We start from the raw sequence: 17920 nt of genomic DNA, 5'->3' as shown, positions 1-17920 counted from the left end.
ATGTAGCACTTTAAAGACTAACAAGATGGTTTATTAGATGATGAGCTTTTGTATACCAAAGGATACAATTAAAAAAAAAAGTGAACACATATGAAAAGGACAAATCACATTTCAGAACAGGAGGGGGATGCGGGGGGGGGGGGAGGAAGGAAGGTAAGTGTCTGTGAATTGATGATATGATATCCCCACTTCTAATATCATCAATTCACAGACACTTACCTTCCTTCCTCCCCCCCCTGCATCCCCCTCCTGTTCTGAAATGTGATTTGTCCTTTTCATATGTGTTCACTTTTTTTTTTAATTGTATCCTTTGGTATATATGGTTGTGACTATTTTCTTCCACTATTTGATCTGAGGAAGTGGGTCTGGCCCACAAAAGCTCATCATCTAATAAACCATCTTGTTAGTCTTTAAAGTGCTACATTGTCCTGCATTTTGCTTCAGCTACCCCAGACTAACACGGCTACATTTCTATCACTAAGATCAAAAGAGTTTGTTTGAAAGCTAAAACATTTAGAAATACCAAAGTACAAAACAAGAATACATGGTACAGATATTCAAAAGATGTAACTATTAATATAATACAAAGTAAGCATTATCCCAAGATGACACACTCCTGTAAGAAATTGTAATTCTTATGTGCAACACTGCTTCAGTACAAAGTTACAGCTCCCATAGTTTTCTGAAACAGTGTTTTAAGTAAAACAGTGCCTTCTCTATCTATGTTAAAGCTGAGGCACACTATGTTCTTGAAAGAAGAATTTGATATAGTTCATTATGATACCTCTCTCCACTGTGATATAGTAAAAAAAAAAAAAAAAAAAAATCAAGGATAGAGTTTAAAAGTATGTAACAAAGGGCTAGATCTAGAAAGGTACTTAGGTGTTTAAAAATTCAAAGGTATTAAAGCTACTACTTGCATCTTTAGGTACCTAAATACCTTTGCAAACCTGGTCCAACAAAAATAATTTAATAAAATCAAATCTTTTATTATATATTTAGAAAGGAAGTTAGTTTAGCTCCCCTCTCTAGCCACCTGTGGAATGCAACTCCAAATGCATCTCCAGTTGCCTTCTTTCGATCTTCAATTATGTAGGCCTGGTATATACCTAAAACATACATAGACCTAGCTATGTCACTCAGTGGTATGAAAAATTCAGGCATCAGAGGGTACGTCCACACTGCAATCGTGTTCTTTCAAAGGAAAATCAAAGAACAGAGGGGGTTTCCGACACTAGTAAACCTCTTTCTACGAGGAAGAAACCTTTTTGTGAAGGAGCTCTTTCAGAAAAAGACGTGTGTGGACAGGGAAGAGGGAATTCTTTCAAAAGAAGAGGAAAGAGGAAAAAGCACAGGTGCCCTGGACATTATCTTTCAAAAAAGCAGATTGCTTTTTCTATGCGCTTGTGCTGTGCAGATGCTCTTTTGGAAGAATTTTTTTTTGGAAGATCTCTTCCAGAAAAGCTTCTTCTGAAAGAAATGTGCAGTCTAGACTTAGCCAGAGATGGGCAGTGAAACCAAACGAAGCTCCAGAGTAGACCCCATGATGGTGATGGAAGAATTCTTCCACCATCCTACACACTGCTTCTCATATTAACTACAGTAATGGGAAGAACCTCTTCAATAGCTGCAGTAAATGTGTAAATCAGCATGTTACAGTGGCACTGCTGCAGTGCCATAGCTATGCTACCATAGTGTCTGTAGTGCACAATATAAACATGTACAACTGAGGTTGTAAATTCTTTGGGGGAGGAACTGTCTATACAGAACCCAGCTCAACGACATCCTCATAGTTGGGATTGGTCCTGCCTAGGGCAGGGGGCTGGACTTGATGACCATCTGAGGTCTCTTCCAGCTCTATGGTTCTATGATATATGACTGGAACTCTTTGTTATTTATTTATATGTATTACAGTAATACCTAACACCATAAGAACAGCTGTACTGGGCCAAACCAAAGGTCCATCTAGCTCCATATCCTGTCTGCCAACAGTGGCCAATGCCAGATGCCCCATAGGGAGTGAATATAACAGGCAATCATCACGTGTCATCAAGTCATCTATTTCCAGACAGAGAGGCTAAGGACACCATTCCTATCCTTCCTGGCTAATAGCCATTGATGAACATAACCTTCATGAATTTATCTGGCTCTTTTTTGAACCCTGTTGAAGTACTAATCTTCACAACATCCTCTGGCAAGGAGTTCCACAGGTGACTGTGTGCCACATGAAGAAAAACTTCCTTTTGTTTGTTTTAAACCTGCTACCTATTACTTTAAATAGTTGACCCCTAGTTCTTATATTATGGGAACAATAGTCTATATCTATTTTGGATAAAAAAAGTCAAGACAACAGCAAAGAAGTACAAAGTTAGCGTATGTTATCAGAGGAAAAAATATTACATTTCTCAACATTGCTCACAGAATGGGTGGAGAAATTTGAAACATAATTTTTAATGCATTCCAATGATGAATTATTGTTTGGCTGTCTACCTCACATTCTGCCCATATTTGTAGGCCAACAAATATTTTAAGATAACTTTGATCTGTCTGGTTGTTGAATTGATTGTTTAATACAGTCTTTAAATAATCCAGGGACAACTGGAGGACTTAGGTTGCCAAAGATGCCTTTGCATAAATATTTTGCATTCTAAACAGCGTGACACAGAGGTCCCCAACCTTGCAAACACTTATAATTGTGTGCAAGCCTACCGCATAAATATTTGAAAGATCATTGTTTTAATCAATACATTAACTTTAGGGATATCACCATTAAGAAAATACAATTGTTGGGTTATTTTTAAAGCCAGTTTAATCGTTATTTAAAAATTGATTCTAGTTGCAACTGAAATACCAGTCTTCAATGAGATACAATAATAAACTAGACTAAAGAGAGGGACTATTTTAAATTGAAACACAAAACTAACAACACCCCCTCCCCGGAAGTGTCTGAACTAATTAGACTGATTATTAACAACAGGCACCAATGTTACTATTAAAACAAACACCCTTCACCTGCACAGCGCCCAGGCCTGTGTGCATGATGGAAAATGCCAGGCTGTTTAGGTGGAAGGGCGCACTGTTGGGGGAGATACGGTCGCAGATTTAGCTGTTGACGGTGCAGACAGCGCCCGCGCACAAACCAAGCAGCCCCTGCCCGGCCCCAAAGCAACCGGGAACTCAAGCTAGAGCCCATCACGCCTTGCCCCGCCCCCCACCGCCGCCCAGAGCCGAGTCCCACTCCTGCCCCTCCCGCAGGCGGGGGGGGGGGGTGAGAGCCGCTGTAACCCAGCAACCGCGTCCAGATCCTGCCCTTCCACAACCTGGCCTGACCCCGTGCCCCCGAGCCCGCCCTCGAAAAACCGCCTGCTCTATCGCCCGCCCTGCCCCCACTGTCACCTTCCCGCCTGCCCAGCGTCATTTCCGGCCCCGCTAGCCACCGTCTCCACTCCTCTTCCTGCTGCGGGCGGGGCTGGCGAGCTGTGGGTCCCCCCCCGCGCGCGGCACGTTCCGGCGCTGCCGCCAACGCCTGAGGGGCAGGGCAGCGGCGCTAGGCGGGAGGGTGTGACTGTGGCCAGGCCGCACACCCCGAGGGAGGGGGGAGCAGAGCCCCGCGCTGAAGCCGATTGGACGGGCTGAGGCGAGGCCTGGACCCAGCCGCTGGCCCCTTTAGCAGTGGGCCGCGCGGCTGTCTCCCGCGGGCAGCTTCCTGAGGCGGGGGCGTCTCCCCTCAGGCGCGCCGGCTGACCCGGACTCGTGTCCCCTCTGCGCTCTCGGGGCCACTCCATGGCGCGGGAGTGAAACGGGCTCTCGTGCGGCCGCAGGGCCGTTGACAGGGCCCCTGCTCTGCCCCCCGGGCGCGTCCTCCCCGCAGCTGCCCACGGGGGAGGCCGCGAGCAATGTCAGAAGCAGCAGGAGGGCCAGGCCCCTTGGCGCGCGAAGGGCCGCGCGCCTGTGGCTCTGCACGTGCCGAGTGTAACTGCTCCGCGGCTCTGTCACGCCCCGTGTCAGACAATCCCCACCCGCAGGCCCGCGCTCCAGTGCCCTCTGCAATCGGGGAAGGATGTAGAGTCCAAGTGGTATGTTGCTCCTTGTTGCACTTATACTCGAGTCTTCTTTATCAGGTGTCAGCCTAAGAACGTGCAAAGAATGAGCCCCTTTGTGGCCAAATCTTCCTTGCCATACTTACACCAGTAGTCCCTTTGAAGCGGAGTTTCCTCATTTAGGGAAGGCAAGAAGGATTTTTTTTTTTGGCCCTTTCTTTTTACTACATTTGGCAGAGGAAAGGAATTGCTCTATGGTCATGGCAGCACATACCCAGGTCTCATCACTGAATATGAAAGGAAATTGCTGGAAGTTAGTCATAGCAGTTGATTATTTTGTATTCTCTGCTCTTTTTATGGTGTTCCTTTTGTTTGTTTTGAAGGGGGGAAAGTATATAGGTGAGATCAAATTTTGGGGCCTAAAAACCTTGCTGACTTAATTTGAAATAAATGGCCACCCCGTGAAAGAAATTTGCCACAACTCATGCATTCCCTTGGAATTGTTTTGAATAAACAATTATATTTTAAAGAAAACCCATGCTTGTTTTTTTAAAATACATTTATTTCTGATGGGTACAATTTTCAAAGGTACCTAAGTGATTTGGATACCTAAGCACCATGTTTAAAAGTGATGAAGTGTCATTGAAAGTCAATAGGACATTGGCTACTGAGTTAGCTAGGCACTTTTAAAATGTTAATCTTTGGTTTTAAATCTAAACTTTTAAAGATTAGGATGGGATAGGTAGGATAGGACTGAGGATAGAAAAAGAATGCTTTTTAAATGCAAAACTAGAGTCACTTGAACAGATTGCCATTTTTTCAATTTCTTCACTTTAGATTTGGAAAGAGTATTATTTTAGTGCTCTAATTCCGGAAAAAATTACTTGTTTGGTTTAGTGACATTTGTATAAGTAGTGGGGACTTACTGTGTAATAATCATTTAGTAGTTCTATAGTGTTTTTCATCCACAGATAAAAATGCATTTTACAAGGAGTTAAATTTGATTATCCTCATTTCAAGGATGGGAAACTGAGATTTAGAGCAGTTAAAACCCAGAACCACACAGGTCCTTTTCCAAAGTTTAAGTCAGTGGAAAAACTGTTGACCTAAAAGGCTTTGGATAAGTCCCACATTGTGTAACTGTCAGAGCTGGGTGTGAAACTCAGGTCTTCTGGACTTTGGTGTGTAGTTTCTGCAAACTTACACGTCCTTATAATACTTGTTTGCTGGATTTTGATACAAATCAATGCCTGCTAATGATGATATGGCTAATTACAACGTAAACACTTGTGAACTGAATTTGTGAGATGATAATGAGGCTACGTCTACACTGGCATGAATTTCCGGAAATGCTTTTAACAGAAAAGTTTTCCGTTGAAAGCATTTTCGGAAAAGCGCATCTAGATTGGCAGGATGCTTTTCTGCAAAAGCACTTTTTGCGGAAAAGCATCTGTGGCCAATCTAGACGCACTTTTCCGCAAAAAAGCCCCGATCGCCATTTTTGCGATTGGGGCTTTTTTGCGGAAAACAAATCTCTGCTGTCTACACTGGCCCTTTTGCGCAAAAGTTTTTCGGAAAAAGGCTTTTGCCTGAACGGGAGCAGCATAGTATTTCCGCAAAAGCACTGACAATCTTACATGAGATCGTAAGTGCTTTTGCGGAAATTCAAGCGGCCAGTGTAGACAGCTGGCAAGTTTTTCCGGAAAAGTGGCTGATTTTCCGGAAAAAGTGGCCAGTCTAGACACAGCCTGAACATATAAGCTATTTGCAAGATTCCTGTCTGTGCCTCTGAGAGATGTTATCTCAGTTATTTTGAAAGTGCATGTGAAGTATTCCTATAGTGAGGCATGTTAGAAGAGCCTCTGAATGAAATTTGGTGCTTTGCATGATTATTTTCTCACTTTAATTAAAGTACTTTAACTGCAGCACCTGCTTTAGCCTATGGGATCACTACCCAGTGCAACTTGTAATTCAAATTAAAAACAGAGAAATGAACTGAGGGAAAAATGAAAGCTTTGAGTTGTGGTATTTGTACCCTCTGTCTCTAGTCTTGATTGGGTCTTGGCAACTACAGAAAAACAGCAAACTGAGTAGGGATGATAGAACTTGATTCTATAACTTGAGCACTGGCTCAAAATCCCAAAGTCATCAGTTACTGTGAACTGGTTCATAAGTACATATGTATACATTTAATACTTTCTTGAACCGTTTGCTCAAAGGTATCCTCATAACTGCTTTTAATGTGCAGGCATCTGTATCTCACTTTTCTTGTGATGGCTCTGAGGAGAGGAAACTTGATAACGTTGATTTTTAAAATACTATTTTAAAAACATTCTTAACTCTTGTGCAGAGCTCCAAACTTTGGAGTGCTGATGATCATTTACACAGTGCTGCTTTTCCAATTTTTGCCTGTTTGTATTGAATATAAGAGTGTTTGGGTAATTATCTCTCTACTTTTGTTTAAACTTAAAATCCAAGAAAAATATAGACAGTCGGTTAATGCATTGTATATGTATTTTTTTAAAATATTCAAATTAGTGGTGATAGCGTAGTCAGCCAAACAAATTTTGTGTTGAGGTTAGTTGATTGGAAAAAGTTTGAGAACCACTGGATTTGCATGCACGTACTGTGGCTAGTTAAGCCTGTCAGAAGACTTGGGGAGAGTACTTTCCTTTTTGATAACAGCAACGATGTTGGGTTAATGTGGTGTCAAAATTGTGATGTTACTCTAAATGCCATTTTGGGATTACAGATTACTAAAATATGTAGTGAATTGAATAATGGTGCTAGATACTGTGTAATTTAATAGTTGTGTAACCACATAACATTTTTAGTGGTTACATGACTATTTGATAGTCCCTGGAGGCAGGCTCGGCCGTTAGTGCGCTTCCAGTCCCACTCCTGGGGAGCCCCCTGCCACCTGTGCTGCTGCCTATCTATCAGACGCAGCAATGTGGGGTGGCAGGCAGGAGGTGGTCCGCAAGAGGAGCCTGTTTTAAAAACCAGCTCCCTGCGCAGACTGGCTCCTGCCTGCCATTCTGCGGCTGCTGCCTCTGATACAGAGACAGTAGCAACCCCTGTCCATGGGGGGTCTGAGCTTCCCGTGGGGAGAGGCTTGGACCCTCTTGTGGACAGGGACTACTGCCGAGGAGCAGCCTCTGTTTGTAGTGGGCCCATGCTTGCTGCGGACATAGGCTGCTCTGCAGAGTTGGTGCTGTGGGGAGCTGGCTTTTAAGATGGCCTCCCTCAAGCATCGGCTCCCACCTCCCCTCCTTCCTTGCCACCTCTAATACAGAGGCAGCAAGGGGGGAATGCGTGTAGTTGACAGGGTTAACCAATAAACCTGGGCTTATTGATTGTGTAGTCATCTACATATTGACATCCTTAGAATTGAATGTATTGACTGAATAAGTCTGTGAAATAACTAGTAATTAGTACTAGTTACTTTCAAAACAATCTCAGGTTTCTGCTGATGAGCTTTGCAGTCTCAAAGGCTTTGTCTACACTGGTAAGCTTGTTGCGGAAAAGTGCCTTTTGGCAACAAAACTGCATGAGCGCTCGCACTGCAATGCAACTTTTTTGGGGGAAAATGGCCATTTTTGTCAATAAAAAATGTCCAACTCCACAAAGGACTTTTTTCTTTTTCTTCCCTTTATTGTTGATGAACATGTACTGTGGACACCTTAAGGCATTTTGTCACTTATTCTAGTCTCCAGAATGTGGCCCACAGTTTCAGATCAGCTGCTCAGGTCAGCAGTTTGAATTCTGCTGTCCTGTAGCCTGGTGACCAGCAACCCATCCCTCCCCCTTGCAAGCCCCATTACATTTAAATCCCATTTCCTGCTGCCTGGCTAGTCTGTGTGAGTTTATTGAAGGAGATTGTGATTGTCTGGTTTCATCCACGTGATTGTTGAGGCATTTTTTGCAATGGATGAGGTACACCAAACAGGTGTCCATATGACACACATTACAAGGCTCCTCTGAGTCTTCTTCCTATGTAAGTAATTTCAATATGATCTCCACTGCCATGTACAATGTCTTCACAATAGTTAACAGAGCATGCGAGAGAAGTGCCGAATCCATTCTTTCTTGCTGCAGATGCCAAAATGTCATAGCAAAGAAAGGCAGTTGGAGGGGGGGGGGGGCGAGGCCTGTAAGGACACTGGAAGCCCTTGAGCCATACAGTGCATAATGGGGTATTTTGCCTGGCCACAAGATGCCCTGCATTCTCTGGTTTCACAACACCTAGTGACAGATGGTGTCACCAGGCACTGTGGCATACATACCCACTGTGCATTGCTCCTGATGTTGTCCTGGTTGTGAATATGATCTGTTGACGGGGACAAGTGTGAACATGCATTGGCAACTTTGCCATTGTTGATTTTGGCCTGTCTAAATTAGTTTAATCTACAAAACTTACTAGTGTAGACATAACCAAAGAACTAATGCGAATCAAAGCTCTAATCTCAAAACTTTATTTCTTCTTTTGCATGCCATAACATAAGAACGGCCGTACTGGGTCAGACCAAAGGTCCATCCAGCCCAGTATCCCGTCTGCTGACAGCAGCCAGCACCAGGTGCCCCAGAGAGGGTGGACCGAAGACAATGATCAAGCGATTTGTCTCCTGCCATCTCTCTCCAGCCTCTGACAAACAGAGGCCAAGGACACCATTTTATCCCCTGGCTAATAGCCTTTTATGGACCTAACCTCCATGAAATTATCTAGCTTCTCTTTTAACTCTGTTATAGTCCTAGCCTTCACTGCCTCCTCTGGCAAGAAGTTCCACAGGTTGACTACATGCTGTGTGAAGAAGAACTTTCTTTTATTAGTTTTAAACCTGCTACCCATTAATTTCATTTGGTGTCCTCTAGTTCTTCTATTATGGGAACTAATAAATAACTTTTTTTTATCCGCTCTCTCCACGCCACTCATGATTTTATATACCTCTATCATATCCCCCCTCAGTCTCCTCTTTTCTAAATTGAGGAGGCCACATCTAGAGTATTGTGTCCAGTTCTAGGCCCCCGCACTACAAGAAGGATGTGGATGCATTGGAGAGGGTCCAGCGGAGGGCAACCAAAATGATTAGGGGGCTGGAGCATATGACTTATGAGGAGAGGCTGAGGGACTTGGGTCTGTTTAGTCTGCAAAAGCATAGAGTGAGGGGGGATTTGATAGCAGCCTTCAACTTCCTGAAGGGAGGTTCCAAAGAGGATGGAGAGAGGCTGTTCTCAGTAGTGACAGATGGTAGAACAAGGAGCAATGGTCTCAAGTTGTGGTGGGAGAGGTCCAGGTTGGATATTAGGAAAAACTATTTCACTAGGAGGCTAGTGAAGTACTGGAATGGGTTACCTAGGGAAGTAGTGGAGTCTCCATCCCTAGAGGTGTTTAAGTCTCGGCTTGACAAAGCCCTGGCCGGGTTGATTTAGTTGGGATTGGTCCTGCCTAGAGCAGAGGGCTGGACTTGATGACCTTCTGAGGTCTCTTCCAGTTCTATGATTCTATGAAAAGTCCCAGTCGCTTTAACATCTTCTCATATGGGACCCATTCTAAACCCCTAATCATTTTAGTTGCCCTTTTCTGAACCCTTTCCAAGGCCAAAATATCTTTTTTGAGGTGAGGAGACCATATCTGTACACAGTATTCAAGATGTGGGCGTACCATAGTTTTATACAGGGGCAGTAAGATATTCTGTGTCTTATTTTCTATCCCTTTCTTAATAATTCCTAGCATCCTATTTGCCTTTTTGACTGCCGCTGCACACTGTGTGGAAGTTTTCAGAGAACTGTCCACGATAACTCCAAGATCTCTTTCCTGATTTGTCATAGCCAAATTAGCCCCCATCATACTGTACTTATATTTGGGGTTATTTTTCCCGATGTGCATTACTTTACACTTATCCACATTAAATTTCATTTGCCATTTTGTTGCCCAATTACTCAGTTTGGTGTGATATTTTTGGAGTCCCTCACAGTCTGCTTCTGTCTTTTATGTGATATTATTAATAATTTTATCAAAGCAAAGGACCAGACTTATTTTTCTAAAATTTTAAGAAAAGGTATTATTTTGCAAACATAGCCCTCCCACCTATTTGAAATATCACTGTTCATTAGTAGAATACCCTGTTGAAAATTACAAAGGGAGTTCATTGTGTGCTTGAATCTGTGGCCCCTGAGAATTTAAAAGTAGGTTTAGAATGTAAAGTTTGAAATGAATAGCATTTTGTATTTTGCTAAGAAATACTGGATATCTTCATATTTGCCAATCACAATATCATGCAGTACGCTATATTGGCTTAAAGTAGATGCATTTTATGCAGCTGGGGTGTGTGTATAGATAAACGTGTGTGCACGCACACATGTGTAACCCAGGCCATTGATAATTCCATTAATATTTTTGCTTTCTTCATTCTAATATAGTGATGACATGAATTAATATTTGGAAGAAACATGATCTTGTATTTAAACCCATAAGAATCTGGAGATTTGGATTCTGTTCTTGTATTCTTCCTCAGACTTCCTGTGAGACCTTGGAAAAGTCATTTATCTATTTGTCTCAGTTTCCCCATCTATAAAATGAAAAAATGGTGAAAATACTTATTTCCCAGGAGTGATGAAAGGATTAGTTCACTTATGTGGTAAAGGATTATTGTATAAACATATATATTGCTTTCACAAAAAAGCTACAAAAAACATGAAATGCAATAATATATTTTGTCCTCTTCTGAGTATTGCATTACAATACAGTTTTTAATTACATAATCACATATCATTTTTACCACAGCATTCCTGTCTCATTGAGTGCCCAGAACGGGTACTACTTAATGAGTAGCTATTCAGTATTTTGTTCCTAGATCTTATTTACTGCACATTATTCAAATTTTGCAGAGTACTTCGCATTTAGCACTTTCTATATTAAAAGCAGAGCTCCTATTGACTTTAGTTCGGTGCTTCTGCTCACCAGATTCCAGGGTCTTTTGTCAGACACCTAGAAAGCGAGGAACACAAAATTAGGGATCACATGTGAAAGGTTTGGTTTAAGTGGCTTGGCTAGAATTATGTAGGAACACTGGTAAAGACAGGAATAGAATCCAGTTCTCCAAGGCAGCAGTCAACTACTTTTATCTCCTTTCTCTTCCTGCAGTCCTCTGCCTCATTATACACCTTCCCACTTCAGCAACAAATGAGGGAGGGATCCCATAAAAAGCAGTTTTTTATGTACAGAAAGCATATAAATTTGACCCCTTCTGTCCTGTCCCCTCCAACTTATTCTTGTCACTCTGCTCCATTAGCTTCCAGCATCAATCTCCTTGCTCAGCTAGTCCCATTCTCTCTCCACTCATGGACTGATTGCCAGTCTCCTATGCTCTTTCTGTTCCTAGCTCCAAATCTTCTTTTAGGCCAGACTAGATAATCTGATGGTCTCTTCTAGCATTAAGATATTTGAATCAGCCACCTCCCCAACTCAGTCTCTTTGCCCCTCTTCCCCTGTCCCATTCTCCCAATCCCAGTTTTCATCCTCCATTTCTCTCTCATCCGCTGCCTGTACCTATTCCCAATTCTGCATTCCTCACTCCAGGGTTTGTCCGAGGTGCCTTTCCTTTCACTCTCATCTAGATCTTAAGCATTTGAATAAAGCACCTTCCCCCTCCACACTGCCTGAGCCCATCCAGGAGAGACAGAGCATTGGCAAGATGGTCCCCCTGTTTCATTTCCAAAGTTTGGCTACAATTAGCAATAGGCAAGAGCTTAAATTGCAGAGAAGTTTTTGCTCAGCCTAGGGTTGAAGCAAACATAATCTCATGGAATTTTTAGTTGGCAAACTCTAGCAAACCTCTGCTGAGCATGTGCAAAATGAGATTTTCAATGGTTTATAACTAAGGCTGTGTTTTAGTCATGGGTATTTTTAGTAAAAGTCATGGACTGGTCACAAGCAGGAAACAAAAATTCATGGTCCATGACTTGTGCATTACTTTTACTATAAACCCTTGTCTAAAACTTGTGAGGGATAGCTGGGGTATGTGTGTGTGGCCCTGAGGACACTGTAGGTGCTGGGAAGTGACAGTCAGGGGGCGTGGCCAGTTGGGGGGCATGGCCTGAGGGGAAGTGCCCAAGCAGCTATGAGCATTGGCTGCTGTAGAAGTCATGGAAAATCATAGAATCTGCGACTTTCATTACATTCTTGACAAACACAGCTTTATTTGTAACTTGTTCAAATTTGGGTAGATTTTTGTGTGGATAGCGAAAAGCACAAAGGCTGACCTGGAAACTGTTAAGGCCTTGCTTCAAAGTGTTGAGGAACTAGAGCTTTCTAGAAACATGGCCTCCATAATTTTTAAACAGAGACAAAAGAACATTGTTTTTCTCTTGACTCTGTTCTCTGATTTGTTTTTTTGGAAACTTTCCAGGAAAAGTCTGCCTGAGACAGATATCTTGTATAGAAAATTTCAGCCCCAAATATTTAAAGTATTGAAAGTTATAAACAACTGTTTTTCATGAGAAGTATTAGGCAACATTGATTATAGGTGGTGCTGTCATGTCATATAATTCCATTCTAAATGTTACCATGATAACAAGTAAGTTGTTTTAATGCTGTCACACTGAGAACTGAATAAATGATCCTTAATTTGAAATACAGATATTTTGTGGGTGAAACATTAATGGGCCTTATTTGTAGTACAAATGTAGACTCAACATTTGTAGTTCACAGTAATTAAAAAATTCAAGTAAGTTCTACATTTTATACGTATATGGCCTGTACATATAATAGCTGGTATGATGAAAGAGGCAATTTTTTAATTGGTGGAGTGAAAAAGTCTGTTTGATATGCCATCTTAATGTATTTGGAAGCAGCGCCTCTCAACAGCATGTTGGCCACATATTATAAAGGGTTTCTGAGGCAGGGCATGCAAGTTGCCTACTTTATAGATAAAAATTCAAATTGGATAGCTGGGATAGAGAAGAAGAGAGGACCCCTCTGAACTGAGAGAAGATGACGGTAAAATGGTGAAGTTGAGAATAACTTAGGGGACTGGAAATAATAATTAGTAGTGCTCTGAGTAAATAATTGGTGGTGTAGACATTTTGTTTGCTTTTTGTTCAAAGAGTTTTCAAGGAAATAAAACCACAGAAACTAACATATAGTGGGTTTTGAGAAATAAAAAAATAAAGCTTGGTGGAAAAGAAATGTTACTTGTCACGGAATAGTACATTTTTCTTTTTTGTGACCCATGTACATATTTGGTGAAAGAGTATAAAAGAATCAGTCCCTTGCCTTTTTAAAATGAGGATTCTTTGGATAAAACAGCAGATAAATAAGGAGAATGGATACTTTCATGTTTTATAATGTGTCTGTATGTTCTTTGTTTATTCATTGCAGTCTATTATTCTTCCTGTTCACAATGCTGAATGTTGGTTGGATGAGTGCTTGAAGTCAGTTTTGGAGCAAGATTTTCAAGGTTCCCTGGAGCTGTCTGTGTTTAATGATGCTAGTAAAGTATGTATATTATTTATTTAATTTTAAAATATTATCTAACCTAACTTTTGTAAAAAAAATTCTTTTTATTTTATCTTCTGTAAGTTAAAATTGATATCTCTATATCATCATTTTCTTAGGATAGTTCAATGAGTATAATTGAAAAATGGAAATTCAGGTTAGAAGATGCGGGTATTTGGGTCATCATTGGTGGTCATGATTCGTCTCGACCTCAGGGAGGTATGTTGTTTAATAGTGATTTTAAAGAATAGCTAAATAATTTGGTTTAGCAGTTTAACTGATTGATCTGCCTGTTTATATGTTATCTGTTTGTCAGAGGCTGGGAATGGGTAGCAGGGAGGAATTACCTGCTCAGTTCATTCCCTCTGGGGCACCTGCTTTGGCTATTGTCGGAAGACAGAATATTGGGCTAGAAGATGGACTTTTGGTCTGACTAGTATGGCCTTTCCTATGATTTAAATGTAGACATTGAATTGGGCAGAAAGTTGGGAGAAGTCTCCTAGTAGTTTATTTTTCTTTTATTTATATTGTTTTTTCACAGTTCACATTTTGAAGATAATATTGCTTAAAATGTAAGAATTGATCAAAAAGTATGTTGATGGGCTTTTGGCGTACAGTAGCATCAAAGTTTGCTTATCAAGTAGTTTTTAAAATTTATCACTAATAATTAAAAAGTTAAGAATTAAAGCTTTCACAGGATTCCAGTTCATCTATTATATTTGGAAGAGTTTGTTTGTTTGTGGATTTGTTTGTACAAAATCAAGTCACTTCGGGATTACTTAAAGATACCAAATTTTGTATAAACAATCCTGCCACACAAATTAGCTGAGTGCACTACTTTTTACACCGGAATACACTGGGTGAAAGGTTTAAATAATTTTTTTATGATTAGAGTTCCTAGAAATATTTTCTGACAAAATTAAAATAGTCTTCTATTCAACTGTCATTTTAGTGCAAAGAAAAATTTTACTGTTACAAATCACAAAATAATTCAAATTAGTTACAGAAAGAGTAACAGAAGCTTTATAAGTTTCTGATTCAAATTTACTATGTATAGTAATTATTCAATAAAGTGAATAATGTTTGATGTTGAAATCTTACAAAATTAAAACTGTTATTTTACTTCCCTTTTGCAAGCACATTAATAAAAAAATCTGTTACATATATTTAGTTTCTTGAACTTTCCTATAAATGTAATCTATGCAAAATGACTTTGCCCTGTCAATGATAGGCCTCACCTGCTAGTTGATAATATTTTCAAGATACAACTCTAATTTTGACATTTGGAAAAGAGATTCTGTATTGCTTAGATTGTGGTGTTAAAACCCTACAATCTGTATCCACCAATATGTTACCAATATGCTCCCAGGATGCATCACAGTTGGAAACTAAGACTGTAGCTTTATTGACATGAGATTGATGTGTTACCAGATTTTTTTTTTTTAATAGAGCATTTACCCCAGTAGTAAAGTACTTTGTAGATATGTAATTCATTGCTTTTGCCTGGGGGCAGCCTTCTAGGACTGCAGTCAATAATCAACTATATTGATTTGGTAAATATTGCCATTTGCTACTTGTATAGTAAACAGTAATGTAATAATATTAATATAATGCTTAACTACATTGTATTTGCATTCCGTTCTCAGTTAGCCACATTCCTCTCCATAGAGAGATTGTTGTAGAGTGGAGTTTTAAAAACATTCCTATTTGATTGCCTCTGAATACTCTATTAGCTTTGCAGTTTGTGTGTTCTGTTTGGAAGAGATGCAGACACTGTTTAAGAAAGAACCCAAATAACCTTGTCTATTTATGCTATATTTATTTAATACATATTTATGTATTTAATATTTATATATTTAATTATGCTATATTTAAATGTACACCTTAATCACATCACCTGCAGTTGAAATTCTCAGTCCTCCATCAGTGTAGCATGAGACATTGATTACTGCAGTGCAGTTCATATCATTGTTACTTTTCTTATTTTTCTCTCACCTTTTTCTGCCCCTTCCCTCTTTTGTGTTCTACCCAACTATGTGTAAGTTTGCTCAGGCTGTTCCCACACTGTCAATTCACTTCTCTTTCTGAGGTCTTTTTCAATTTGACTAGCACACGAGCAGAGAACAAAGTGGAAGACTGGTCAGAAGAGCACTTCCACATGGGGAAAAGGGAGAGGTATCTCGTCTTACTTGCAGTATATAAGCAAAGCTAGGAGGAGAATGGTATGCTGTGGGTACTGTATAGGCAGCACCCCAGAAAGGCAGTATTTAGTGATAGGGAGATGAGGATAGAAAACTGACCTTAAACAAATGTCCTGCAACATACTAATAATTTGAGAAGCATAATTTTGGAACATACTGAAACAATACCATGGGTCAGGTTCTACTTTCTTTGATGAAGCAACTTACTTTCAGCCCAAAAGAAATTGTACTCTATCTTGGTGATACAGTCCCATTCAAGAAAGGCCTGCTTCTATTTCAGGTATTGTTTGCTTCCTCTTCATAAACCTTTCCAAATAGTTTTGGTGCCATTATATGGAAATAAATAAAATTTAATTTGTGCAGTGAATTAATCTGTGTGTGCCGTGAATTAATCTGTGTAAGTTCCTCCAGCTTTCACAAACAAAACTTAAGCAAAAAAAAGTTGTTCATGTCATCTTATTAAATAATAAAATAGTTTTAAAAACCAGGTTATTATGTAGAAGTCAGTTTTAGATCATTACTCAAAAAATGATCTCTTGTTTTAGTGGTGGTTACAATTAGAAAGCCGGGGTAGTTTGAAATCTTTATTATTGTTTTGTTTTCAGTGATTTATGTGGTATATTTATGAGTAGTTACAGCGGTAAGGAATATTTCCTATGATAGAAGTCCCAAAACAGAAACAATGTAGCAGTCGGTATTCAAGTCTTGGGCTATTTATATGGGATTAAAATTCATTTCTGATTCTTTTCTGTCATGTAAAAGAAAGAGGGGGAAAAACTAAAAAAGAAAGGGTTGCTGGCTTTAAAAAAATCCTTTTTCTTTCCAAGAGCAAGGAATGTTAATATCTCACTGAGGCTTAAGTTTTTACTGTTGTGACCATAGTAACAGGCTCTTTTCATCAAGTAAGCAGGCCTTACAAAACAGAGTTGCTGGCACAAACATTTGATTTTCTTCAGTACAGTAATATTAAAAAAAAATCTTTGCTTATGCCAAACACCGGATTCATTGTGGGAAACCAATTTTCAATATCTAGTTTCCCTCGGGAGTTAAATCTCTTCTTAAATCTCAAAATTAGCATACCTTTTTTATTTGTAAGACATTGTTATAAATAACCATTTAATAAATGTCCAGACATATTTTAATCTAGAAAAAATATTTTATACTTTTTTTGCAAAACAAACATTTTATACATCAATTTTTTCCTAAAAGATCTGATTTAAAAGCAGAATCTTTTATATTTCAGAAACTTTTAACTGTCACCTTGAAATTGAGCCACTTTGCCTTTTTTTCTTGATCACTGTTAACATGTACTTCATTCATTTTACAATGATGACTGTTGAAATATCATGAAATATGCATAGAGATGTGATTACAGTTGTTCCTGGTAGAAAAGGTCCAATGCAGGGTCTAGGAGTGCAAGGTCAACTCTAGCCAACTCTTTTTTTCTGTTTCCCTTAGGAGAGAATTGTTCAATACTATGGCTTCTCCTGCTTGGCATGTCCAGACCTGCTGATTTCCTTTAGCTGTTTCTTACTGAAGCTGCAGATGCCAGATATTCAACTCTTGGTCTGTGCGAACTGTTGAATTTACCAACTGGTTTTGTCTTACTAGAGCCCTGCAAATCTGCAAATATCCACTTTATATCCACAGGTATCTGCATCCACGGATATGGATAACTGCAGCTCATTTTTGCAGATATGGATGCAGATACAAATTTTGTATCTAGAACTCTGAAAATTTCTGGATATCTGCTTTATATACGTGTGGATATCAGTGTGGATATTCGTACCTCATTTTTGCAGATACAAATTTTGTATCCATGCAGAACTCTATTACATATATAAGGCGTTAAAAACAACTAATTTTCGTGTAACCTTGAGTGTTACTGCACTGTTGGTGGTTAGGCCAAAGTGCTCCCTGGAGATAATGGAAAATGCAGAGAAGAAATTATCGCTTTGCTTTGAATTCTCAGGGAGAATGGTGAAAGACCTATCTGTACTATAATGGACTCACGGAAGCCTGTGAAAGCACAGGTTTTTTTTGTTTGACTTTTAGTATGAATCTGTCTATATTACAAATTACAGTTCAGAGCTCTGTCTTGGTTAGGGAACATGCCTAAAGTCTCACCAAAATTCTTTTCTGTAAATACTGATCAGGCAACTTTATTAGAATAAGAACTACGA

The 17920-nt window shown here is 39.8% G+C and overlaps 1 protein-coding gene across 15 annotated transcripts in view; it reads left to right on the top strand.

The window, feature by feature from the left end:
• The first annotated feature begins 3419 nt into the window (after positions 1 to 3419).
• The window catches only part of QTGAL (queuosine-tRNA galactosyltransferase), a 357741-nt gene continuing 343240 nt past the window's right edge, over positions 3420 to 17920 (top strand). For 4 of the 15 annotated variants that reach the window (XM_075903524.2, XM_089771977.1, XM_089771983.1 and 1 more), the window contains exons 1-3: positions 3420 to 4076; positions 13420 to 13536; positions 13656 to 13755. In XM_075903524.2, coding sequence (XP_075759639.2) covers positions 3897 to 4076; positions 13420 to 13536; positions 13656 to 13755 — 397 coding nt within the window. In that variant the 5' untranslated portion in view covers positions 3420 to 3896. Of the gene's footprint in view, positions 4077 to 13419; positions 13537 to 13655; positions 13756 to 17920 lie in introns of those variants that run through there. The other 11 variants (XM_014571339.4, XM_014571338.4, XM_089771985.1 and 8 more) reach the window with 9 other exon arrangements.

The sequence above is a fragment of the Pelodiscus sinensis genome, chromosome 20 (assembly GCF_052426305.1).
Source record: "Pelodiscus sinensis isolate ZL-2025 chromosome 20, ASM5242630v1, whole genome shotgun sequence".
Classification (NCBI taxonomy): Eukaryota; Metazoa; Chordata; order Testudines; family Trionychidae; genus Pelodiscus; species Pelodiscus sinensis.
The sequence above is the reverse complement of the archived record's forward strand: the minus strand, read 5'-3'. Positions and strand labels throughout refer to the sequence as shown.